This window comes from Vairimorpha ceranae (assembly GCF_000988165.1).
Source record: "Vairimorpha ceranae strain PA08 1199 chromosome Unknown NODE_50, whole genome shotgun sequence".
Lineage (NCBI taxonomy): Eukaryota > Fungi > Microsporidia > Nosematidae > Vairimorpha > Vairimorpha ceranae.
Window position 1 is genome coordinate 1 of NW_020169345.1, and position 24,787 is coordinate 24,787.

General features: G+C 24.7%; 16 protein-coding genes across 16 annotated transcripts; 11 read left to right on the forward strand and 5 right to left on the reverse strand.

The window, feature by feature from the left end:
• Positions 1–825: 825 nt before the first annotated feature.
• Positions 826–1,119, forward strand: AAJ76_50000826 (hypothetical protein; the record flags this gene model as incomplete). The annotated part of the gene is made up of 1 exon (XM_024475800.1): positions 826–1,119. The coding sequence occupies one exon, from the start codon at positions 826–828 to the stop codon at positions 1,117–1,119; it is 294 nt and encodes a 97-aa protein (XP_024330434.1).
• An 822-nt stretch (positions 1,120–1,941) lies between these two features.
• On the forward strand, positions 1,942–2,301 carry AAJ76_500001942 (hypothetical protein; the record flags this gene model as incomplete). The annotated part of the gene is made up of 1 exon (XM_024475789.1): positions 1,942–2,301. The coding sequence occupies one exon, from the start codon at positions 1,942–1,944 to the stop codon at positions 2,299–2,301; it is 360 nt and encodes a 119-aa protein (XP_024330435.1).
• Positions 2,302–2,912: 611 nt separating this feature from the next.
• Positions 2,913–3,641, forward strand: AAJ76_500002913 (hypothetical protein; the record flags this gene model as incomplete). Its single annotated transcript, XM_024475797.1, has 1 exon — positions 2,913–3,641. The coding sequence occupies one exon, from the start codon at positions 2,913–2,915 to the stop codon at positions 3,639–3,641; it is 729 nt and encodes a 242-aa protein (XP_024330436.1).
• A 642-nt stretch (positions 3,642–4,283) lies between these two features.
• Positions 4,284–5,525, forward strand: AAJ76_500004284 (wd40 repeat-containing protein; the record flags this gene model as incomplete). Its single annotated transcript, XM_024475799.1, has 1 exon — positions 4,284–5,525. One exon carries the CDS (start codon positions 4,284–4,286, stop codon positions 5,523–5,525), a length of 1,242 nt encoding a protein of 413 aa, XP_024330437.1.
• A 592-nt stretch (positions 5,526–6,117) lies between these two features.
• On the reverse strand, positions 6,118–8,712 carry AAJ76_500008712 (protein kinase c; the record flags this gene model as incomplete). The annotated part of the gene is made up of 1 exon (XM_024475801.1): positions 6,118–8,712. The coding sequence occupies one exon, from the start codon at positions 8,710–8,712 to the stop codon at positions 6,118–6,120; it is 2,595 nt and encodes an 864-aa protein (XP_024330438.1).
• Positions 8,713–8,728: 16 nt separating this feature from the next.
• On the forward strand, positions 8,729–9,676 carry AAJ76_500008729 (hydrolase with alpha beta fold protein; the record flags this gene model as incomplete). The annotated part of the gene is made up of 1 exon (XM_024475802.1): positions 8,729–9,676. One exon carries the CDS (start codon positions 8,729–8,731, stop codon positions 9,674–9,676), a length of 948 nt encoding a protein of 315 aa, XP_024330439.1.
• A 245-nt stretch (positions 9,677–9,921) lies between these two features.
• On the forward strand, positions 9,922–10,302 carry AAJ76_500009922 (transcription initiation factor tfiid subunit taf9; the record flags this gene model as incomplete). Its single annotated transcript, XM_024475803.1, has 1 exon — positions 9,922–10,302. One exon carries the CDS (start codon positions 9,922–9,924, stop codon positions 10,300–10,302), a length of 381 nt encoding a protein of 126 aa, XP_024330440.1.
• Positions 10,303–10,330: 28 nt separating this feature from the next.
• On the forward strand, positions 10,331–10,642 carry AAJ76_5000010331 (hypothetical protein; the record flags this gene model as incomplete). Its single annotated transcript, XM_024475783.1, has 1 exon — positions 10,331–10,642. One exon carries the CDS (start codon positions 10,331–10,333, stop codon positions 10,640–10,642), a length of 312 nt encoding a protein of 103 aa, XP_024330441.1.
• Positions 10,643–10,878: 236 nt separating this feature from the next.
• AAJ76_5000013797 (chromosome segregation protein) lies at positions 10,879–13,797 on the reverse strand (the record flags this gene model as incomplete). The annotated part of the gene is made up of 1 exon (XM_024475784.1): positions 10,879–13,797. The coding sequence occupies one exon, from the start codon at positions 13,795–13,797 to the stop codon at positions 10,879–10,881; it is 2,919 nt and encodes a 972-aa protein (XP_024330442.1).
• A 229-nt stretch (positions 13,798–14,026) lies between these two features.
• Positions 14,027–14,512, forward strand: AAJ76_5000014027 (h aca ribonucleoprotein complex subunit 1; the record flags this gene model as incomplete). The annotated part of the gene is made up of 1 exon (XM_024475785.1): positions 14,027–14,512. The coding sequence occupies one exon, from the start codon at positions 14,027–14,029 to the stop codon at positions 14,510–14,512; it is 486 nt and encodes a 161-aa protein (XP_024330443.1).
• A 258-nt stretch (positions 14,513–14,770) lies between these two features.
• On the forward strand, positions 14,771–15,301 carry AAJ76_5000014771 (hypothetical protein; the record flags this gene model as incomplete). Its single annotated transcript, XM_024475786.1, has 1 exon — positions 14,771–15,301. The coding sequence occupies one exon, from the start codon at positions 14,771–14,773 to the stop codon at positions 15,299–15,301; it is 531 nt and encodes a 176-aa protein (XP_024330444.1).
• Positions 15,302–15,644: 343 nt separating this feature from the next.
• On the forward strand, positions 15,645–16,466 carry AAJ76_5000015645 (hypothetical protein; the record flags this gene model as incomplete). Its single annotated transcript, XM_024475787.1, has 1 exon — positions 15,645–16,466. The coding sequence occupies one exon, from the start codon at positions 15,645–15,647 to the stop codon at positions 16,464–16,466; it is 822 nt and encodes a 273-aa protein (XP_024330445.1).
• A 2,101-nt stretch (positions 16,467–18,567) lies between these two features.
• Positions 18,568–19,719, forward strand: AAJ76_5000018568 (serine proteinase inhibitor; the record flags this gene model as incomplete). Its single annotated transcript, XM_024475788.1, has 1 exon — positions 18,568–19,719. The coding sequence occupies one exon, from the start codon at positions 18,568–18,570 to the stop codon at positions 19,717–19,719; it is 1,152 nt and encodes a 383-aa protein (XP_024330446.1).
• A 1,170-nt stretch (positions 19,720–20,889) lies between these two features.
• AAJ76_5000021843 (mevalonate kinase-like protein) lies at positions 20,890–21,843 on the reverse strand (the record flags this gene model as incomplete). Its single annotated transcript, XM_024475790.1, has 1 exon — positions 20,890–21,843. One exon carries the CDS (start codon positions 21,841–21,843, stop codon positions 20,890–20,892), a length of 954 nt encoding a protein of 317 aa, XP_024330447.1.
• A 73-nt stretch (positions 21,844–21,916) lies between these two features.
• On the reverse strand, positions 21,917–23,299 carry AAJ76_5000023299 (chaperone protein dnaj; the record flags this gene model as incomplete). Its single annotated transcript, XM_024475791.1, has 1 exon — positions 21,917–23,299. One exon carries the CDS (start codon positions 23,297–23,299, stop codon positions 21,917–21,919), a length of 1,383 nt encoding a protein of 460 aa, XP_024330448.1.
• Positions 23,300–23,496: 197 nt separating this feature from the next.
• Positions 23,497–24,717, reverse strand: AAJ76_5000024717 (dna primase large subunit; the record flags this gene model as incomplete). The annotated part of the gene is made up of 1 exon (XM_024475792.1): positions 23,497–24,717. The coding sequence occupies one exon, from the start codon at positions 24,715–24,717 to the stop codon at positions 23,497–23,499; it is 1,221 nt and encodes a 406-aa protein (XP_024330449.1).
• Positions 24,718–24,787: the final 70 nt, after the last annotated feature.

Sequence of the window (24,787 nt, forward strand, 5' to 3'; positions counted from 1 at the left end):
TAGGAATCATATTTGTGGTATTAATTACAACGTGGACCAATAAGTAAGAGCGTTTCGGTAAAATACCAATATATTAACAATATCTAAAATATTATAGGATTTTAGCCCAGACATATCATTATAATACGTCCTTTGGTTACTAAAGCTATGAAAGGAAAATATTTAAATTAAATATGTTTAGTTCAAACCTTTCTTCTTTCAACAGTCTAAATGGTTCGGAGTACAAGGTCCGTCGCCGTAACAGCACTAAAAAATCAACACTCCCTTCAAGCCACAAGACTTTGATTACAGGAGAGTCCTAGACGGAGAAATACCTTAGTTCCGGACGCTTACCTGCCTGTATTGTTAAAATATTATTTTTCAAATTTATAAATTTTTAAAAATATAGGTTAATAACTTGTGCAGTAAAAAAAACATGCAGTTTAATACAAACTTAAAATTCTTTTTTATTAATTTAGATGTATTGTTTATTAATTAATACAAATATTTATACCACATGAGATAATGTCAGCAAATGGAATCTTTTAACATAATTTAAAAAAAATTACAGTAGTAAAAGAAAGAGTTGCTTGTACCGTAGAAATATATTTATATTTAGCTTCTTATATTAAAACATTTCTGCGAAATAAATCCAATTTTGGCTAAAAATAGCTTTACTAGGCAGATTTTAGGCGGCAAAAAAAATTATTTTTAGCACTTTTTTAAAAATGAGAAGAATTTTGATGACAAACGAAGAAATACAAAATTTGTATTTTAATGTTAAACTGTCAAAACAAAGGCAAAAATGTCCTTGTTGTTCATCTAATACTCGAATAGAATGCCCCGATGGCTTTTTTTGCGATGCAAATGGAAAGGATGCAGATTGTTATTTATTATCTGGAAAAGCACTTTTTTCAAACACGCAGCCTTGACAATATTTTATTGCTTAAAGTAATTAAATTATGGTTTACAGGTGCTTCTTGTGGTCTAATGGCGCACATATTAGGCTGCAGTAAACAAAATATAGTCAATACCATAAATAAACTACAGATCTTTAATACTTATGAGCGTTATTTTAAAGACGTAAAACAAATTTTTGAGGAAACAACATTGTTGAAGAAATCGATGAATCAAAAATAGGAAAGAATGAATATAACAGGGGAAAGCCTGTAAAAGGGTTTTGGTGTTTTGGAATGGTAGAACGTACCACCGATAAAAAAACAATTTTCATTCTTATTAAAAAACGTGGCAGGCAGATCTTAATTTTTTTTATTTAAACACGCTAATATTAAATTCACAATATACTCAGATATGTGGAAAGCTTTTTTAATTAAAGGTTACATTTTAAAAAACACTTCATGGTAAATCATTAAGTAACTTTTAGAGACCAAGAAACAGGTGTTCATACTAACACAATAGAGGGAAACTGGCGTTTATTAAAAACTTCTATACCTAATAGGTGTAAAATAGAAAGAATTGCTCATTTATTTCTTTCTAGAATCATGATTATTAGAAACAAAGCTAAATTACCACCAAAATTCTTAATAAAATATTAATTAAATTATGTTTGTCATTTTTTTAATTTATGTCTTCTTACAGATTATTTTCTGCAATAAAAATTAAAAAAGAAGGGCTAAAAATAAATTTTTTGCCCCCTGTAAAACCCTCCTAGTAAAGCTATTTTTAGCCTCAATTTTTAATAAACCTTTCTTACACAACTAAATAATTTTATTATTTCTTCTTATTATAAGTCTGTTTATAAAATTTTATTTTAATGAGTGTCAGATTTATAAAACATAATTTAATGACTATTTTTTTCGTTTTTTAATTAAACTTTTTTTATCAACAATTTCTAAAATCATTGATTAAAATCAAAGGTTTTCACAGAAAATTTTTACTAAAACATTTTTGTTTTTCAATTAAAAATTTTGTTTATTTACAGCTAAATTTTCTACCCAATAAATGGTTAATCTATTTTTTTATGTCGCTTTAAATTCTATTTTATTAGGGAATAAAATAATTGGAACAATAGAGCTTCATAATTATACTGCTTTACAACAATCAGAAAGAGAGTTGGTAGTTGGTGCTGATAAAAATAAAAAGAACTCTAATATTGAAAATGATACACTTGAAGAGATTGTTTGTCTTGAACTACATGAAGATGACAGAGAAATACTATCTAATGATCATCAAGAAGTACAATCTAAAAGTAGCGAAGACTTTTACAAATATGTGGTTTGTATTTCTGGAGGAGCTTTTTGTTTGACACTAATATTATTTGTTGTGGTAGTCTGTTATGCTATTAAAATTTATGATAGTTAATTAAAGAGATATAAAACGAGTAAATATGTGTTCGTTTAAGTAAATAAATTATATTAAATAAATGTACTATTTTACATTTTAAAATAATAACAGCTGAAGTTATTTATGTTAGGATTTTTTGATTGCTACCTTGTTTACTGTAAAATTATATTAAAAAAGTAATTAACTTTATAATATACTTTTTATAAATTGAAAATAACACAAAATTGCAAAAAAGTTAGCATTATAAATATTTAGACATTTCTTGAATATTTTGATAAAGTGGAATGATTACATTTTTTTGTAACCAATCGTATATCTTATCACATTATTCTAACACACTAAAATATTGTGGATTAATCAAAACAAAAATCCAAAAGATCCGTTTTTGATTGTTGACTAAAAAGTAAGCACATTGTACTATTCTTATGTTTTTTGTTAACAGTAAATTTTTATTGAAGTATAAACATCACAGCTAACGTATAAAAAATAATAAGAATACTGATTGCGTAAAAATCGTGCGCTTGTAATTTTTTTTAAAATTCATGATTTTTCCGTGATACACTTTAAATACAATGTTTCTCTTTAAATTTGAAACAAAATATATTTTTTTTTTGTTTTAAAAAATCAAAATGAACTCTTCTTATATTGAAATTAATAATTTAGAAAGTCAACTTACAGTACATTTAAGTGGTAATAAGACAACTTTAGATGTTAATAGAAACATTAAGATTATATTTAAAGAAACAGATCAAACACTTTTCTCATTTACCGCTACACCCAATGATAACTGTCAAATTTCATTCGAATACATCGAAAATGACTTTACAATAAATTTAGAAAATTTAGATCCTAAAAATTTTAGTGTGGCAGAAGGCATTTTAACGATTACTTTTTTGTATACAAAAAATACTAAAATAATTTTTTGTAACAGTAGAACTTATAAAAATAGACTTTTAGTTGGTGCTAATTCACATAATTTAGTTCTAAATCGTCATATGACAGATGATACTACTGTTTTGTCTGACCTTGTAGAGGCAGATGGTACTGTTGACTATAAATTTTTAACTAATTCAGATTCTTTATTCGTATTGGATAATAAATATAGACTACAAATTATTGAACCTAACAAATTTACAAAAGAGTTCAGAGCAGATACCGTTACATTACTCATTAAACCAGATAGAAAGAGTAAATATGAAAATCTTTTTTATTTCTGGATTGGTGTTATCATTTTACTACTTTTCTTCCTTCTTTTTGTTATTCCTTCATTCTGGCTTTTAACTAAGGTTGTTATATGGTGCTTGATAATTGTAACTGTTGCATTTGCCTTGAAAGTGGTTGTAGAAATTTTTAAATAAAATGGGTTTACACCTTTAAAGTAACTACTTGTAATATTTTAAAATTCACATAAAATTATTTTTTAGAAATAAATTTTAATAAAAATTTAATTTAAGTTTAACCTACAACAATTAAGTAAATATTTATTAATTATTCAAGCCAAAACTTTTTATACTAAAAATAATTAATTTTGTTAATTACAAAGCAGAAATAAATAAAATTTAAAAACTTTGAGTTATTAAAGATATTTACTTTTTCTTAATTGTAATAATATAAATTTAAAAAAACTTATTCTAAATAGAAGTTTCCTTAGAAAAGAACGAAACACTACATTGTTAGTATTTTAACAATAGAATGTTTACTTTTTTTAAAATTAATTAGCAACTTAGCTTACAATAAATAGTTAATTATAATATAGTCCTTTTTTAAATTAATATTTACTTCAAGTATTCAAATAAATTGATCGAAAGTTAATAAATAAGATTTATAAAAATTATAAATTTGTCTTATATTTCCATTTGTATATTTATGCACATTCATGCAGTTATCTTTTTTACATAAATTTGTCTTATATTTCCATTTGTATATTTATGCACATTCATGCAGTTATCTTTTTTATATAAATTTGTCTTGTATTTCCATTTGTTTATTTATGCACATTCATGCAGTTATCTTTTTTACCCCCAAAATACAAAACGATGAAAAATTCAAAGTATTCATTTATAGATATTTACAAACTCAATACAGATAATTTAAATTTAGTACTAAAAAATTTAGACTTAAAATCTCTCAAAAACCTAACAAAGTCTTCTTCATGCATTTCCGCACACATACATAAAGATTTAAGTTTATGGCAATTATTGTGCAACACAAAATTATGCAGCATAAATGACTGTAGAGAAGCAATTAAGAAGAAGTATTTAGTACAAAAAAGGATTAAAACAGGAAAAGGAGAAACATACACTACATTTCATACAAATCAGAAAGACATAACAGTTATGATGATACATAATAATTATATCTATACATCTTCTGATGATGCATCAATAAAAAAATATAATTTTTCTGGTGTCTTGTTAAAATCTTTTATTGGGCACAAAGGAGGTGTATGGAGTTTTTCTATTGATAGACATCTTGTCACTGGAAGTACCGATAAAACTGCTATTATTTGGGATCTAGAATCTGGTATACCATTACACAGACTTAAAGGCCACTTGTCAACTGTAAGAGTTGTAAAAATAAAAGGTGATTTTATTTGCACTGGTGGAAGAGATAATATTATTAGGGTGTGGAATCTTATAGGAGAATGTCTACATGTTCTAATAGGACATACAAATAATGTTAGATGTCTTGATATTAATAATAAATATTTACTAAGTGGGTCTTATGATGGTAGTGTTATCTTATGGGACTATAAAAAAGGTAAAAAGATATTTAATTTAAAATCTCATAAATCGAGAGTGTATTGTGTTTTACTTGGTGATAGGTATATTGTTAGTTCAGGATGTGATGCTTACATTCACATTTCTACTCTTGATAATAAATTAATAGGTAGATATAAAGAACATCAATTTCTAGTAATAGGATTAAGTTTTACAGATAATGAGAGGTATCTTGTAAGCTCTGCTGCAGATAATGCACTTTGTAAATGGGATATAGTTGATAATACAAAAATATACTCCATTTATGAGAATTATTTTATTTCTTCACATTTTGTATACAATGATCTTTTGTTCATTACTACACAGAAGGAGTTAAAGGTTTATGATTATAATACAGGACTATACATTAGAACAATCTTAGAAGCAGATAAATTTATAAAAGTGGAAGTATTGAGTAATTATTTAGTAGTGGCATATTCATTACATGGAAAATATCACATAAGAATATATAAATATAATTAGAACATAATAATATTATTATTGATAAATATTAGAATATAAAATACAGTAAAGTATTAAAATTTAAGTATTAAAGATAAATAAAATGTAAGTGTAAATTGAATACGGTGCGAATATTAAAGATAAATAAATTTAAAAAATAAATACAAACAGGAATAGATAAAATTTAAAAAATAAATACAAACAGGAATAAATAAAAGATAAGAACAAACAGGAATAAGTACAAACAAGAATAAATAAAACACAATTATAAAAAATATCCCTAAAAGATGACAAACATAAAAAAAGTATACAATGAGATGATTGACAGGGGATTTAATTACATTCTAGATAAAATGGAACCTTTATCTGATAATATTACTGAACAAGAAGGATCTTTAAGTGTTAACATTAAAGATTTGGGGGAATATTTATTTAATAGACAACCTGTGTCTTATCAACTATGGGGATCTTCTCCTATAACAGGCCCTTCTAGATTTAATTTACAGGGTGATAAATGGATACAAGAAAAAAAGAATATTTCTTTACAAGAATTTTTAGATTTAGAAATAAAAAATATATTAAATTACAGTAGACAAAATAAAAAGAGTATTATTTAATATTTTTTATATACATCTAATAACCTTTCCTTTTCTTCTATACTACGCATTAAAACATAATAACAATCTCCTTTCTTAAAAGCATTATATGTCTCACAAGATACATTCCCTAAAATATAACACGCTTTATGTACAACCATTTTACAATCTTTACATTCAAATCCTTGATCACAAACACCGTACAACACTTCATTACAATGCTCACACAATGTACCAGGAGGAAAGGTCTTAGTAGAAAAAAGATGATTATTAAATTCATATAATTTTATAGGATCTGGATCTTCTACCTCTTGTTGAGAAAGTGTGTCTTTTCGTGCTATATCTATTTCTCTTTCTAATTGAGATATTTTCTTAAGAGTTCCTTCGTACTGAAGTCTAGCTTCGTCAAGTTGCTTACCTTGTAACAAAGGCATCATGTTTTCTAGACCTACTTTCATGCTAAGCTCAACTTTATAATCTTCTTCTAAAGATTTAAGACTTCTTCTTCCTGACGAACTTATTGATTTTACTGATTCTTTAATAAAAATTAATTTAAGTATTAAAGATCTATTTTTGTATGATTCATGATACAATTCATTATTTTTTAGTTCTTGTACATAAACATTACCAATATAACATGATCTGTCATTTAAATAAAATAATTCATTAACAATACTTATTATAGAAGAGATCTTTTGATTATCTTTAATTAAAGAACAAACAAATTCATGATTATATGAAATAGGTTTAGTATCAATTTTTTTAGCTTTAATACTTTTTAATTCTTCTTCTAATTGTTTTCTCATAAAAACTTCTTGTTCACATTTTTGCTGATATTCTTTTACTTCTGTAGTTAAAATACGCAGTTGTCTTTTTAAATTGTCAACACCCATTTTTTTAAATTTTATATTTTCGTCTCTTAAATTTTTTATATAATTCTTAAGATTATTATAATTTACCTCTATATTTTTATATTGATTTGTACACAAAATATATTGTGTCTTAATATCATTTATGTGTAAATTTAATTTACTAAAATCAAAACTGTTTTCCTGAAATTTAATTTTAAAATTGTTATCTTCAGTAATTTTTATATTTTTAAAATATTCTTCCAAAGAACTTTTTCTTTCTTTAATTTCTTTATCTAACATGTCTAATTCTTCTCTTTTAACTTGTAATTCATTTTCAATGCTATAAAATTCTTCTCTTTCTGAAATAACTTTACTCATTAAATTTTTGTATTCTGATATTTTATCAGAATATTGTTTATTAACATCTTTAATTTGTATTTCTATATTTTTTAATTCTCTTTTTTTTACTTCAATAGTTTCAACAAATACATCTTTTTCAGAAAATTCGTTACTTTTATTTATTATATTGTTATTTTTCTCAGATAATTCGTTATTTTTTTCATATGATCCATTATTTTTCTCAGATAATTCGTTATGTTTTACAAATACACAATTATCTTTTTCAGATAATCCGCTATTTTGTATTGTTTTTTCTACTGCATCACTCATTTTCGGATCAAAAGTAAATCCTACAAAATCAATATAATTAATTTTTTCTAATTTTTTGTTATCCGCCTCAAAATAAGTATCAATAAAATTTGAAGTATCAAGTTCATTATTAATTTCCGGTATAAAAGGTGGTACCATGCCTTTTACATTATTCCAATCTACATCTTTAAAAAATACATGACCTTTTATTTCTTTAATTCCTATTCTTTTATCTTTTTTACACATTAATTTTGTAATTAAATCTTTTATATCTTCTGATATTTTAAATGGAAAGGTGTAAGAAACATCTGTAATTTTTCTATAAGTCTCAACTAAAGTAAGGGAATAAAAAGGTGTAGCACCAAATAACATCTCATAGATAATTACACCCAATGTCCAGAAATCTATATCCTCTGAATAATCATTTTCTAAATTACCACTTTCTAGAATGTCAGGTGATACGTAATCAGGTGTTCCAACTACAAAGGATGATCTAGCCTTTCCATCTACCATCTTTATGCTACTTCCAAAATCAGCCAATTTTATATGTCCATCTTTTCCTATTAAAATATTATCAGGTTTCAAATCCCTATGTATCCATCCCAACTTATGAAGTTCATCTAGTGCTGCTACAAGTTCTACTACATAAAATCTTACCCATTCTTCTTCAAGCACATCTTCTTTACTTAACAGTCCCATAAAATCACCACCAGGAATAAAATCCATAAGATAATATAAATAATCATCATCTTGCAGAGTCATTTCAGCAGATACAAGCCATTCAGACCCTATAGAATCTACAAGAAGGGCTTTTTCTGCCATAAAAAGTGCTGTATTGGGTTGTTTTAATATAACATCTTTAGAAACACGTTTCATGGCATAAATTTTATCTTTACGAACCAGAAATACTTCCCCGTATCCTCCTTTTGCTATTGTTTTTACTATTTCAAATTCTTCTGGTTTTGTTTTATTGTCTATAATCCTTTTTAAGTCATTTATAGGCAAGTGTTTATTTGACATGTTTATGGTTTTATAAACTGTTTCTATACAATCACCTATTAAATTAAGATTTTTATCTCTGTTTTTTGTATCCTCATTATTTTCTGTTTTCATGGGGATTTATCCCTAAATGTTTTTTAAAAATAAAAAAATAAGAGGAGAGATGCTTAAAAATCTTATTTTAAAAATAAGATTAAATCTAAGAAACCTTTTTACAACCAAATCACATTCTAAAGCTGAAGAAATTAACAATCAAGATAATTTGATAAAGAATAACTCTAAAATTAGTTGCATTTTAAAAAGTATGATTTTATCAAATATTAGAACTAAACAACCTGCATCATATTTTTTTAATTCTTCTTATAAAAATCTTACATTAATTACAGATGATAATATTAAAATTGGAGCAGCACTTTTTGAACCAGAATTTGTTGATAAACAAACAAAATATGTTATTTTTTTACATGGATCTGCTACAAATAGAGATGATATTTCTGAAATAGGAGACATAAAGTTTTTATCTAAAAATAACTTTATGTTATTAATTCCTGACTACAGGGATTTTGGAGATTCTGAAGGCACCTTTGAAAAAGATAAAGTTTCTTTAGATGTTAAAGCTTGTTTTGATTTTTTTATAGAAAAATATAGTGCTGTAAATATATCCATAATAGGATTTTCATTTGGAACAGCCATTTCAGCAGAATTTATCAAGTTTATGCATAAAAATAGATATTTTTTAAATGATGCTTATAAACCCACAACTTTAATATTAATTTCTCCGTTTACTTCATTTATAAAACTTATTAGTGAATTTAAAATAACATCTGTATTAAAATATATATTACCTGCAGTTTGGAAAGAAATACTTTATACATTTAATTTTGACACTATAAATAATTTAGAATATTTTACAGGTAATTTGTATCTTTTTCATGGAGAATATGATCCTTTAATTAAACCTTCTCATTCTGAAGAAATTCAAAAAAAGTTTAATTGTTATTTTAAAATATTACAGACAGATCACATGAGAATATTACTTAATGATAATTTATGGAAGGAGATAGAAAATATATTTTGATTTAGTAATCAAATTATCAAAAAGTAGTTAAATATTATTTTTTTATAAACATTTGTTTTAATCTAAAAATGATAATATTTTTATTATTTGGTTACGTAAGTAACTTATGTAAATTATCAATATCATTGAATAAAAAAATTAGATCGTTTACATTTCATATCAAAAAATTATACAAATCTAAATAAAATAAAGTAAATATGAAATGTAATTAATAAATATTTTTACAAAATACTACCCCTCATTTTATGGGATCAAATGAAAATCTTGCACCGCGTGATGCAAAAGTAATTTCTATAATTCTCAGATCTCTTGGCATTGAAGAATGTGAACCGAAAGTCATAGTTCAATTATTAGAATTTGCTTATAAATATGCCACAGATGTAGTAAAAGATGCTCGTCTTTATTCTGAACACTGTGGTAGATCATCTATATCAGTAAGTGATGTTAAACTGGCTTTACAAACAAAAGTGGGTAAGCATTTTGTTCCACCACCACCTAGGCACTATTTGATGGAGATTGCTAATACTGTTAACTCCAAACCATTGAGTACATCTGATTCTTCTGAAAATTTGATTAAAGTGCCTAATAAAGATTATTTTCTTAGTGGGTACGATTACAAAGAATAAATGCTGTTTTATAATTTACCCTTTTTTTATGCATAATACATTTGAACTTGATAAATATTTAAGATCTAATATTGAAAATCCATACAATGATCTTTGCAAAAAATATTTACTAGATAATAAAGTTAACATAAATGTAGAAGATATTAAAGAAATCACTAAATTATCAAAATATGCATTTTTTATTAAAACATATAAAAGTGAATACATAGTGTCATTTGTGATGAATAAAGATAAATTAAAGGAATTTGAAGTAAAAAAATTTAATTTAATAATTCTTTGTAGAAAATATAATAAAATTTATTATGATGTGCAAATAATAAACGTTGATGATGTAGAATAATAAATATTAATGATGTAGAATAAATATGACTGTCATTTCTCTTTTTTACATAATGTAAGGTTCTTTGATTTTTATCATTTTTACAAAAAAAATTATTATTATTTTAACCTTAATTTTATGTTTGATTAAAGTGAATTAACAATTACAACGTCATCAATAAATTTTTAAAAATATTTAATATAAAAAACACAAATATTGTAAACAATATTTATGCTATATTATTAATAAAACTTTTATTATGTCTCTAATAAAAAATTATGTGCAACATCTTTCTCCACTTTACTCGCATAGCTTTTTTTCTCACTAAAACTTACACCTACAAAATGATCTCCCACATTTAATAATTCTTCACGAAAAGTTGTAATAATAAATTGAACATCTTTAATAGAACTAAATAAATTAGATAATCTTAATCTACCTTCTTGATCCAAATTAGCATCTATTTCATCAAATATATAAAAAGGAGACGGATCAACTTTTTGAATACTTAAAATTAATGCAATAGAAACCATTGTTTTCTGTCCACCACTTAACGTTTTATTATCTCCTTCAGGAACATTTATAGACAACTTTGAATTTTCTGCTAGTAAACACACATCAAAGTTGCATAATTTTTTACTAAAAAAATCAAAATTTTCTTTTACACTTTCAAATGTTAAATTCATTTTTTCCTCTTTTTTTTCATCTAAATTTTTTATAAATTTAATTATAGTATCATAATTCTCTAGTAACTCCGATTGTCTTTTTATTAAATCATTTTTCTGTTCTAAGAAAATATTCCATTGATCTAAATTACGTTTATTTAAAAATACGTATTTTTTTAACTCTTCATTTATATTTTTTAAATTATTTGCTATCTGCTCTTCTGATAATTCTGGGAATAATATTTCTGTATTTACTCCTATCTTGTCAAGAAGATGCTGCTTTCGTAAAATTAAAGCTTCATTTTTTACATTTTTATTTGTAAAATTGGCTTTTAATTCTTTTTCTTTCTTTTTTAATTTATCAATATCCTTGTATTTAGTAAGAATTTCTAAGAAATTTTTCGATTTAACTTTTTCACTATTAAAATCTTCTAACTCTTTTTTTAAATCATCTAAATCACTTTCTAATTTTATAATTGCACTTCTTAGTCCTAGAGACTTGTATAAAATATTTTCTAATTTATTTTCATAATATTTTAGTTTATGTCCTTTGCCTTTTAAAATCTCAATTTTCTCTTCTAAAAATTTTGTAATAGAAATTAATAAGTCAATTTCACCAAAAGACCCGTCATTTTGTTTTTGAATCTGTTCTACTGTTTCGATCTCTAGACTGATTTTTGATATTTTACTTCGTAAATGTTCTAGTTTATTTTTATTTTCATTTTTTTTGTTTATAATTTTTTTATATTCTTTGATTGTTGAACTTTTAGAATCGTATCCACCTGTAATTACACCGCTTTTTCTTATAAGATCTCCTTCAGGTGTAACAATATTAATATTATATTTTGAAGAATACATTTCTCCAGTTCTTAAATCTTGTACTACATACGAATTTCTAGTTATAAAAGATAGCAAAGCAGACATTTCTTTAGTATATTCTGTATTTCTACATTTTATTTTACTGCTAAGTAAATAAATACCTTTTTCTTCTATTTCCATTGCTTCTTCATATGTCATTTTATTTAAAGGTATAAATGTTACAGATCCATTAACTTTCTTTAGTAAATTAGGTATTAGGTTATTATCTAGCACAACAATATTAAATAAAAATCCGCCAGCCACTGCTTCAAAAGCACTTAGTAAATCGTCAGGAATGTCAAAAAGATCAAAAATACAACCAACAACACCCTCCTCATTTTTTATATCTTTGTATACTTTGTAAGAAAAATGTCCCGATGATATAAGTTTATTTTCATTGCTTTGTACACAATCTATCAAATTCTTCTCGTCTTGTATTAATTTTTTTTCTTCTCTCCACAATTCCTTACGTTTTTCTATCATTTTATTTAAAGTTTTAAAGTTAAATATATTTTTCGTAGTTCTGTTTTCTGCTATAAATCTTTTTTTTTCTTTCAATAATTCTTTTATATGTTCAATATCCTCAGTTTTGCTGGTATCATATTCTTTTAAAAAACTTATTACATTTTTTAAAAAGATTTTTTCAATAAAAACTTCTCTTTCTTCATTTTTGTACTTCTTAAAACTTTCTTCTTGTTCAGATATTTGCTTAGAAGTTTTTTCTATACATAAGCAAATTTCTTTTAGTCTGTTAGTTATAGAATGTAAATCAGGATTTATATTAACTTTACTTGACAAATTAATATTCTCTAAATTCTCAGTTTCTCTACTAAAATATATTTCTACTTGCATTTTTCCATATTCAAGTTCATTTATTTTGTCACTAATTTTTTTTAATTCATATTCCACATCTTCATACGAATCAGTAAAATTGTCTGCAATATGTTCTGTTTCCTCTAATTTATTATTAATTTGAATAAGCTCTTTTTGTAAATAAGCTATTTCATATCTACGTTTTTCTTTTTCAAGTCTAGTACAAATTTCCATTTTAGTTTTATCACTTTCTAAATTTTTTAATTTATCATCAATAATTCTTAAGTTATTAATATATTTTTGTTTTGTTATTTCTGCATCATTAAGCATTTTTAGACAATTGTCTCGTTCTACTTCATATTTTTGTGCACCAGAAATGCTTTTAATTAATTCGTACCTGCTCTTATCTGTCATATTTATTAATTCTCCAATTTTACCTTGTTGAACAATAAAATAAGATGAGGATGATATCCCACCATTTTCTAAAAATCCTTTTAAATCTTTTCTGCTAATTAATTTTTCATTTAAAAAATATTCATCTTTCTCTGCATTTATACACCTTTTAATTACTATATTCTTTTGGCTGTCAAGTCTTTTATCAGAATTATCAATAAACAGAGATATAGAAGTTGTATCTTCGAATAAATTTTCGTGTATTAGATCAAGTCTATCCTCTCTACTTAATTTTTCGCAGCATATAACAGTACGAATGGCATGGATAATATTACTTTTACCACTTCCATTTTTGCCTATGATTATTGTAAATTTGGGTGATAGGTCAATTGAAGTGAAAGATTTAAAACTTTTGAAATTTTCAATTTCTATTTTCTGAATATGCATGGCCTGTAAAAAATAAGAAATTTAAATAAAATAAGAATAACTATAAATTTATTATGAAGAATATTAAAATATATTAACCAATATTTTTTTGTATTTTAAATAGTAAAAATATCTTTGGTCTCCTGTCATAAGTTAACAACTGTTTATAAGGCTTTATTTAATAAAAATAAATCAATTGCAGATTGTGGACTATTAAATAATAAGTCTTTATTTAACCCATAATTTTATTATGAAAAAAAATTTTAGAGATCGAAGACAAACTGATGCAAATGCAACACTGGTTAATCTAGGAACTTTTATCCATAAATGTGGCCAACTTTTTGTACTGAAACTAGTTACAGATGGAATACCATTTCCTAATGCTTTTGTTTTTGATAAAAATAAAAAACAAATAGGGAAAGTTGAGGAGATTTTTGGACCACAGACAGATGTTTATATTGCGATTTCGTTAGAAAAGGAGTCGAATGAATTTTTTATATACAGCAACAAGCTTATTCCAAAGAATAGATTTTTAGAAAGGTCTGAGACAGAAAAGAAAAAGGAGGCAGAAGATAAAAAAATCAAAAGAAAAGAAACTGTATGTAAAAATAGAGAAGAACGTAAGGACAGTAAAAATAATGGATTTAGAAAGCAGAGTGATAAGAAATTTAGAGGAGATAGGAAAAGTTATACAAAAAAGTTTGGAGGGGGCAATAAATTCAGAAGTAGAAAATAGGCCCATATTTATTGTGGTAAATTTTAATACACGTTTTTACAATATTATTTTTGCATAAATTTATCGTTTTTGAATTATATTTGCACTAGTCTACTTTTATTTTAATAAATAATTTTTTTGTAAATTTTACTTAAAGTTATAATAGTTTTGAGAGTAAACTTTTATGTACTATAAAAAGCCGATTAAATCCTTATTTTTTTTTAATTTCATAGTTGTAAGTATATTGAACATAAAATATTTTTGATCTTATAAGACAAAATGTATCTCTTTACATGTTGGATATGTTCTTTTTTACCCTTAAAAATGAAATTTCCAGATTTTTCCCATCTATTATACTTTACACTAGGATCTACTTTTACACTTTGTATCTGTACAAAGTGTAGTTATTCATTATTATTTATAATATCTTTGTCAAGTCTTATGTTCTTATTTACCGATGATTCTTTTTTAAATCTCTCAGATATCTTGTATTTATTTATTATTTTTATAATAGAATATTTTTTAAGTTTTATTTCTTATATGCAGCTTTTTAATTTTTATATTTTTAATACATTTTTTTCTTTGTGTATGGTAAGTTGTACAATTCTTTATATTATAAATTTAGACATTTTTAAATATTCTAGATCTACATATCTAATATACTTTATTATTTCTGGATTTTTATTTAGTAAATGTTATTTCAGTTTGTTGTTTTTCATAAACAAACTTAATAATGAATATAATTGTAGGATAAAAAACATTTATCAAAATGAAAAAGATTCACCTTGTATTATTCCTTTTTTAGAATAAAATTATATTCAAGTGAAATATAATCAGAAATAAATTGAATATAAAATCTTTCTTTTTTATTATTTACTTTATACTGTTATTAATTGTTTACCACCATGAAAAATAAAATAAAATTGAAATATATCACAGTTATATAAATTTGTTTTAAAAGAATATTATTTGATAAAATAATAAAAATAACATAAATTAAATTGGTCTTTTTTTACTTTGAAATAATTTTTTATAATTTACTGTGCATTTTATGCTTACTTTTTTTAATTTATTTGATTGATTACTTATTTATGCATTAACCTATAAAATTTAAATAGAAAGTATTTATATTTAAAAAAATTCTACCCCTAAAATGTCAAGAAATTCTAAAATGCCTGCTGAGATTGATGTCAAAACAAATGATTTTTTTAAAAAAAGAGATATAAATATTTATCGTAGTGATGTTATTAAAAATTATAAACTGGATAATGTAGATAATTCTACAAATTTCACACAACTTCCTACAAAAGACAAAGAATATATTACAAATTTTTGTAAGAAACAATTTGAGCTTGAATTATCAAATTCATATTTTCACTGTTTTAAAGTTAAAAACTACACTATTATCCACAAAAATATAAATCCTAAAATATTTGAAGTATTAGATGTAATCAATCATAAAATAAAACATTTGCTAGAAATGCCTAATAAAGATAATCTTGATGAGCTTAAAAATCTATTTAGAGTGGATGACAAGGGACTTGATATTTCTGATGCAGATTTTGAAAATAAAAAATTATCACAGCTTTGTACGTTAGTAAAAAAATATATACTTAACAATTTAGATGGTCTTTTTGATAATCGCATAAGCATGAAGTTATTAAGATCTTACAAATATAACAAAGTTAATTATGGTATATTAATTTCTTATGTGCCTTTTATCTTAAGCCATGATGAATTAAAATTATTAGAAAGTCTTTTAAGTTTATTTTTGATTATAGACAAACACAAAGAATATACACATATGACTATTACAGGTCTCATTAGACTTTTTAGCTTGGTGTTATTTGATAGCAAATGTTTTACATCATTAGAAACTTTATTGTATTTAGAAAATATTCTTATTGATATTTTTAGATTGGATTTTAGCAGAATTCCTAAGACATTAGTAAAAAGAATATTTAAATGTGTTTAAATACAAAAATAAACGTGTTATGTTATATAAATTTATATTGTTAATAAATTATTTACATTTAAGTTCTTTTGAATATTTTATGACTATTTCAAAATTAATATCTAAACCATTTAAAAAATTTTATCTTTGTTTTTAAAAAACTCTGAGTTAATTTTTTTGTTTATTCTAAGAATAGAAAATGCTTACCCAAAAAAAAAGAATAATTTTTTTAGGTACACTGTAAGACTTAAAACTACTGTTCCCTGTTTTTTATAATTATACAAATAAATTTCAAACTTATTTATAAGACCAAAACTACAATATCTCTACGGAGCTACAAGATGCTTAGTTCCCTACACCAAAATTATTTTTTATAGAGGTTTCTGTTGAAAAAAGACATTTTTGATTATCTTTTGGCTGCATAATGAATTTCTTAGATAAAACTAGCTCTTACAGGCCAAAAATGCAGTTTGCAAAATTTATTCTTTTTTGTTTTCGTGTACAAATTACGAGAGTAATAATTAAAAATGAAGACATTAATATTGTCTTAAATATCATTTAAAACCGATCAAGAAAGAATTAAAATGTCCGAATTTTATTTTAGAATCATAAAAAATGAAGACAATTTGCTACTTTGCAAGTACTAGAAATGTAAATATATTTTTTTATTTTAAATAAAAACCTTGTTTAAACATACATCTTAACTAAAATTAATTCTAAAAATAATCAATCTATGGATTTTCGTTATTAAAAATATTCTTATCTCTAATGTTTTAAGTTGTAAAACCAACGTGCTGGTTATATTTTAAAGAAAATAAAATAATATATAACCTTATAAAAGATATCTCTAAACTCAATCTTATAGGTTTTTGAAACAAATTTAAAAAAATCTACAATCGGCAAAAATTAATTTAATAAAGGCAGCTCGAATAAAGGAATTTAAATTTAACAGGATTGAGACATCTAATTTATAAAAAATTGTTTCAATTTGAGTTAAAAAAGAAACAATGAAAGACTATTTACCTTTTGTAAAGAATTACTTGATCTGCTTCAAGTTTTGTTTTTGCACGAAAAATTGACATTTTTAACCTTTTGAGAAAATATTTCTTAATTTTCATTTCTAAATAATAAAAATTTATATTGTTAATTCATTACTTTGTAAAGTTTGTTTAGTTAAAAAGTTCTTTTTTGATTTATTTCAGAATTTAATTAGCATCAACTTTTCTTATAATAAGGGAAATTGACACTGATGAGAATTATTGACCACAACTTAAGTATTTTAATGAAATGTAGTCGCACAAATATAATTTATAATTTTACTTTAAAAACGACTAAAGGTTAACCATATCATCACTCACTTTATATGATAAAATGTTTAATGTACATATAAACACCACTGAAGACAACTAAAATTCGCTAAAAGGCCATTATGCTCATTAGAACCAAGACAAAAGACCAGGCATTAATTTATATTATTAAATGTATGATTTCAAGAAGCAAATCCAAACCACCACCAAATATTTTATTAAATAGCTGTTTTCTATGCGCTTTTTTGTTTGAATTTACATACTTTCGCGCCCACTTCTAAATAAAAATCAAAAAACAAGGGTAAAAAATAAAAAAATTCGCGCCATGCATGTTAGGCCTATCAAAGCTAATTTAAGCCAGTTTTTTCGTACTAAGAAAATTATAAGAAATTAAATTTTAATTTAAAAACATAAAGATAATTAAATTTTGTAAAGTGTCCACATACTTAATTAATGAAATTTATATGTATTTGTATACTGAATGCAATAGCTTAACACAAAAAAAGAATTTTAATTACAAATAAAATTTAGACTAATTAAATTTATAAATTTCAAAAAATTAATTAAACAAAAAAGTATTTTTATAAAAGAAACAAAATATCTAAATTAAAGATTTTGATTTTAATAAAAACACAAATTTTAGCTGCTTATTTTCAAAGAAAATTCATAAGAAACTTTGATTTTTATAAAGTATTTTTTTGACATTTAATTTAAAAATTGTTTGTTTTATTGTATAAGTTACAAAAACAAAAAAATAATTTTTTTAATTTAATTTAGTCATATATAAAAAGAAAAAATTTTGTATCCATAAGATTATGCTAGCTCTTTATAAAACAGCAACGGATTTTTCATGGAAAGTATTTGAAATGATGTTAAAAGGCAATTCATACAATTCTAATATTGTTGTGTCTCCGTTTTCATTGCTTCATTTGTTAGGAATACTTGTTAGTGAAACTGAAATCGAGAGCAAAGTTGTATTGAAGAATGTTGAATACGAATCGAATGGTAATGAATTTGCAAATATGGTAAGTGATTTTTCAAAACGGATAGAATCATCTACGTTTGGAACAAATGCTGTAGAAGAAGCTTGTTTAAATACCTTTTTGTTTTATGATAAAAATTGCGAATCGTCATCAACACCACGAGGTAGAACTACTCGTTTATTCAATGCAAAATCTCATCCTATTAACTTTAATGATCTGCCAAAAAGCATGAGTGAAATAAACGCTTTGATCTCAGAGGCAACCAATGGCATGATTCCTGACTATATTAACAACATGATGGATTTGCGCACTAGTTTAGTTATTAATACTTTATATTTGGAGAAGGAGTGGAATAATAAATTTACTAGTTTTGATAAAGAAAACTTTTCTGCTGAAAATGGCGATTTCTTAGTTGATATGATGGAACAAGAGGAAGAATTCTATGCTTATGAAAATGAACAATTTCAAGCTATCCAGATGTCATACAAAAAATCTATGTGTTCATTTATTGCTGTACTACCAAAAAATGGTGTTTCGTTATCTGAAATTCAACAGTATTTGGCAAAAGATGACAATTTATGCAGTTTAGTTAGTAAAATGGATCGTTTTCTTGTTGATTTAAAAATCCCCAAATTTAGTATTGAAAAAGATTTTGAGTTGACAGGTTTACTTAAAGAGATAGTTGATGTTACCCGAACAAATACAGAAGCATCAACTGTAGAATCTGAATCTAAGACAAACGTGCTATCCTTGCGCAAAACAAGTCAAAGGTTGGTTTTTAGCATTGATGAAATTGGAACAAAAGCTGTTTCAGTGACAGGTACAGTTTTTGTAGATGGCTGTAGAAAATTATCCAAAATGAGAATGCATTTCAATAGGCCTTTTTTTTACTGTCTTTCAAAACTTTTGCGTGTTGACAGTGATTATCAATATCGCGAGTTTCCATTAATTATGGGTACATATGTTACCCCGAAAAAGAATTAAATTTTTAATTTTTTACAAAAAATAATATTTTTTTATTTATGAATAAGTAGAATTATAATTATGACATTGTTTTTACTATAGTTTGAAGTTTATTTGATATTTACTTGTTTTCTACAGGTGTTTTTTGTAAATTCATTTTATGTCTTTTTTCTAATATTTTTAAAATGATGTATATTTTTTTTAAGACGTTAAAAAAATCATCAAATAAAATATTCGTAAGTAAAATGCTTAATACAATATTTTACTATTTTAAGATGTAATAAGTGGCTAGTTAATATGGATACATAGATATTTACAAGATTTCATTATTTTAGCGGAAGGTTTAAAGTTATTTACAGTGAAGTAGAACATTTGATTTTTAAAATCAATATTTGTGTATTGTAAAATGTAAACAAATCTAGTACAAACTTTAAATATATTTTATTTAAAAACAATAAAAGTAAATTTTGTTTATTATTTTTTAATTTTCTTAGTGTCTCTGTTAATAAATCTTAACATTCTTTGCTTAATATATTTGAATATTGCAAATACAGCCAACACTATTACAAGAAATATAAGGTAAATTAATATATCTTTTTTATTCAGCAATTTTTTATCTTTATCTACCAAAGCCATGTGTTTTTTATGTAAAAAAATAAAAATTTAATATGAAACAATATTTTTTATAAACAAAACAATAAAGATATACATGTAAATGACAGCACTATTCTTTTACAAAGAGAAATCAGAGCAACTCACTCAACTAGGTTTTAAATATGTGATTAAAAAAAAGAAAAAAATTATTTAAATAAGAAAATATTAACGTAAGAAAATAAACAAATTTTTTTATGGTTTTACAAAATTCGATCATTTATTTAAGTTTTAAACTTCTTTAATAAATTTAAATTTTGTTCTGTGCACTCACTTAAGATGAGAGATGGTCTTTAAGTAGACCGAGAATTCTGTATCCTAAGGGAACGCTTTTTTCTCCTATAAGCAAGGCCGTAAAGGTATGCTGGCGTGTAAGCGTACTATTGATGTTTTTGTTTTTACAGTGGAGTTTTTGGTGGCCTGGTGGTTTTTCTTCTGTTGCTGTTTTTATTTTATTTAAGTATACTTTTAATTGTTAAATAAATGAAAAAAGTTTAATTTAAATCCAAAATAAATCATTAGTTATATTTCATTTACAGTTTAATTTATTATAATTCCATTATTAACTACTTCACATGAACAAACATAAGTAAATTCTTGTTCCCAAAGATATTTAACCTGACCAACGTTATCCGTTATACACCATACAGCATCTTCACCACCAGCGCCTGATATTCCACAACCAAGAATATTTAACTCAAATGTTTTTTTTAATATTTTATATTGTCTATCAGGCATAATAATATTACTACAATGTCTTATTTCTTCTAAATATTTCTTATAGGTTTCCTTGTTTCTTAAATTTTTAACTAAAATTTTATTAATAGTTTTTAAACTCGTCCAATTAACTTTACCAACTAAATCTAACATCTTCCTTGTCGATGTTGATGCTCCAAACGAACCTAAAATAATATGTCTAGCAATAAGATTAATTTTTTGTATTACATTAAACGAAAAATTAATAGGACCAAGAAATGAAGCCATTATGTCGCAACCAGAAGCACTGGGATACAATGTTTTACTTACAGTGTATAATAGATTGACAAGTTCTTTGTTGTGTTTAAAATCAACTTTTGGCGCAATAAGTAACGGCTTTTTCATTTTCCCAATTTTATAGAGGGAATATATTACAGCGATAAAAATGCAAGAAGACGAACCCAATCCAGTTTTTACACCATTTTCTAAAAAAAAGAAATCATCAAAATACCCATTAATGTTAACATTATAATTTTCTACATTTATAAATGTTAGAGCTGTAGTAATTAACTCATAAATCCAGTGACCTTTATCATTTTCAGAATGTAAATACATATCTCCATTCTCAATGTTTAAATTTAGATCAAATTTATCTGAATTTTGTGTATTTATCGTTACATTAAGGTATTTATTAAGAACTACAACCGAAGCCATTTCACCTTCTAATACTATATATGATCCATTTATAACAACTTTACCAGGAATCTTAAGATTAACCTGTTCTTTTAACAGAGACATAAAGGGTGTAAAAATATCGTTTTTTTATTATTTAAATTAAAAACAAAAGGAATATTAGACATAAGCATATTATTTAATGAAAATAAAAATATTGTGTACGTCTACCTTGCCTAAATCCACCATTGCCACCACCAAATCCACTAAAAAATTCAGCAAAAGGCCCAAAGTCCTCAAATCCTTTAAATTGTTGCTCATGATGCTGGTATCTTCCCTGTTGTGCTTCGGGCGAATCGGGATCTATACCATTATCGTACATTTCTTTCTTCTTAGGATCTGAAAGTACCTGTAATGCCTTATTGTACTTAGCATGCTTTTTTTCCCATTCGGCCTTCTGCTTCTCATTTTTTTTCATTCTATCATTTTTTGCTATGATTTTTACGTATGCTTTTTTTATTGCCTTTATATTCATATTTTTATTCACACCCAGTAACTTATAATAACCTAAAAAATCACTGCCGGCCTTTTCCGTACGTGGTACATGTCTTTGTTGTTGTCTTTCCCGACTTCGATTTTCTCGTTCTTTTTGTTCTTTTGCATATTGTTCATGTTGATCAATACTTTCTTGAATTTTGCTAAAATAAGTCTTATTAGAAAACTCTTTAGACTCCAATTCACTTTTTGCTTTGCTAAATTGATTGTCCGTAATTAGAGACATTATGTAAAAATATCTTGTTTCTTCAGTATTTCTTTTATTGTATAAATTTTTCGCAACTGATGCTATACCAGATTGCCTAAGCTTAACCCCGAGTTGAACATAATTATATAAAACGTTATCCAATATAAAAGTGTAAATACTAGGCACAAAATTATCAGAAAATGTTAAAGTATTAATTAAATGATACAAAGATTTCCAATCACCAAATTTCTGCTCAGAATTGTGCTTAATATCTATTTTATTAAACTTGTTGACAATTTCTTGTAAATCACCTGCTAATCTAGTATACCCTAAAGATTCTAATTTTTTAATACCAGTAGAAAAATCTCCTTTAACACAATAATATTGCGCTTCGTATTGTAAAAAATCATCATCATCTGAAAAAACTCTTTTTGCTTTATTAATGTAATTAAAAACATTATTGTATTTTTTGTCTATAAGATCCGATTTAATACACGCTTTAAGCACAACCGCACTATAAGGCGATATATCTACAAGATTACTAAGCTTTCTATAATCTTTAGTTATAACCGCGTTATTATATTCATTGGCCTTTCTTACCAGTTCTAAATTTAGATGTCCATATTTCTTTAAAATTCCCTCATAATCTCCAATGTACAACAAAAATTCAATATGCCTAGTAATAAATGCCTCGGCTTTTGAGTATTTGTAGAAATTTAGATCAAAAAATTCTTTGGCTTCTGCTATTCTCCCCATTTTTTGATTTTGGATTGCAATGTACATTTCGTTAGAAATATCTGACCTAACTAACGCGAGCATAACAACGAATTTAGTGAACATTAAAAAAGGGGCAAGAAAAAAATATATTTATAGAAAATTACCATAAAGTTTGATTTTTAAAAATTATAAAATTTCTTAAAAATATAAAAGTATCCTGTAGATGTAAAAAAAAACAAAAATTTCAAGTTTATTTAGAAATATTTTGCGATTATTTGACAAGTTATATAATTCTAAATTATAAATTTTTTACAAATGTCTTAATGTGATTGGTTAATTTTTTTTTTATTTTTTGACGTAATAAAATATTGTAAAGGTGTATTAATAACACTATCAACATGGCTATTGATGCTAAATTCAAGTATTTTAGTACATCTTTCTGTACACTTGGTCTTTATAAAAACTTCTTCTATATCAAATTTATACTTAGAGCTAATAAATTCTTTATCGTCCAAAAAAGGACACATACTTTTATTTTGACTATTTTTTAAAGACGCCATTTTTGCGCAATTATACGCCGCGTAATTAGCTTTTTTACCTTCTAATCCATAAGCATGTCTAATATTATATAAATAAGTTTTATCAAATATATCTCTAGTGACATTAAATCCATTTCGAAATATTTCAATAGTTTCTTCTAGTGGCACATTTATATCTTTAAGAAATAAAGATAAGGCTTGTCTGTCATTATTTCGTAAATGCCTATTTATTCGTAAAAGATGTAACATTTTAGTAATACATGGTGGAAAGAACTTTTCGTGTTCTATACAACTAGATTTATCAGTAAATTTAGTGGGTTCATTAATATAAATTAAGTTTCGTAATTTATCTAATCTTTCATCTGGTTCATTTTGATACAAATTTTTCAATCTTTGCATTTTTATTTCAAGCTCATGCTTGAAATAGCTAACTATCAATACATCTCTTTGTTTAATATCTAATGTCGTATAACCCTTCATAGGAATAATGCTTCTATTGGCCAGTAATTGACTTACCCTGCTAAAATGTACCAATAATTTATCATCTTGTTTCGATTTTTTAACGTGTAAAAAATTACTTTCTGTTCTCAAATCTTCACGATTTGTGAAATGCTTATCGCTAAAACTAATGTCATAATTTGTACTAGTAGAAAACAATGGATCAATTTTTAGACTATTACTACAAGATGGTAAACAAATTTTAAAGTTATAGTCATATTCCCTGTTTTTTATTCGATATCTAAAAAGACTTGTTTCACAATTTATAAACCATCTTGTGGCTTTACTGTCACCTACTACTATTAAACGTGTAATAAAATGAGAAGAATCATCATCTACAGTAAACATTTTATCGGTGCAATGATTTTTATTTTTTACATCTTTTAGAATTTTAAGCCGGTCGTTAAATAATTTAACGAATTCGTCATAGTTAAATTTGTATTTAAGAAGCGAAGTATAAAAATTCGGTAATGGTAATTTTTTTATTCGAGTTATATTTTGCATGGGTGAAAATATCAAAAATTAAAAGTTGTTTATAAGACATAGGTTAAATAAATATCTAATGTATATATGA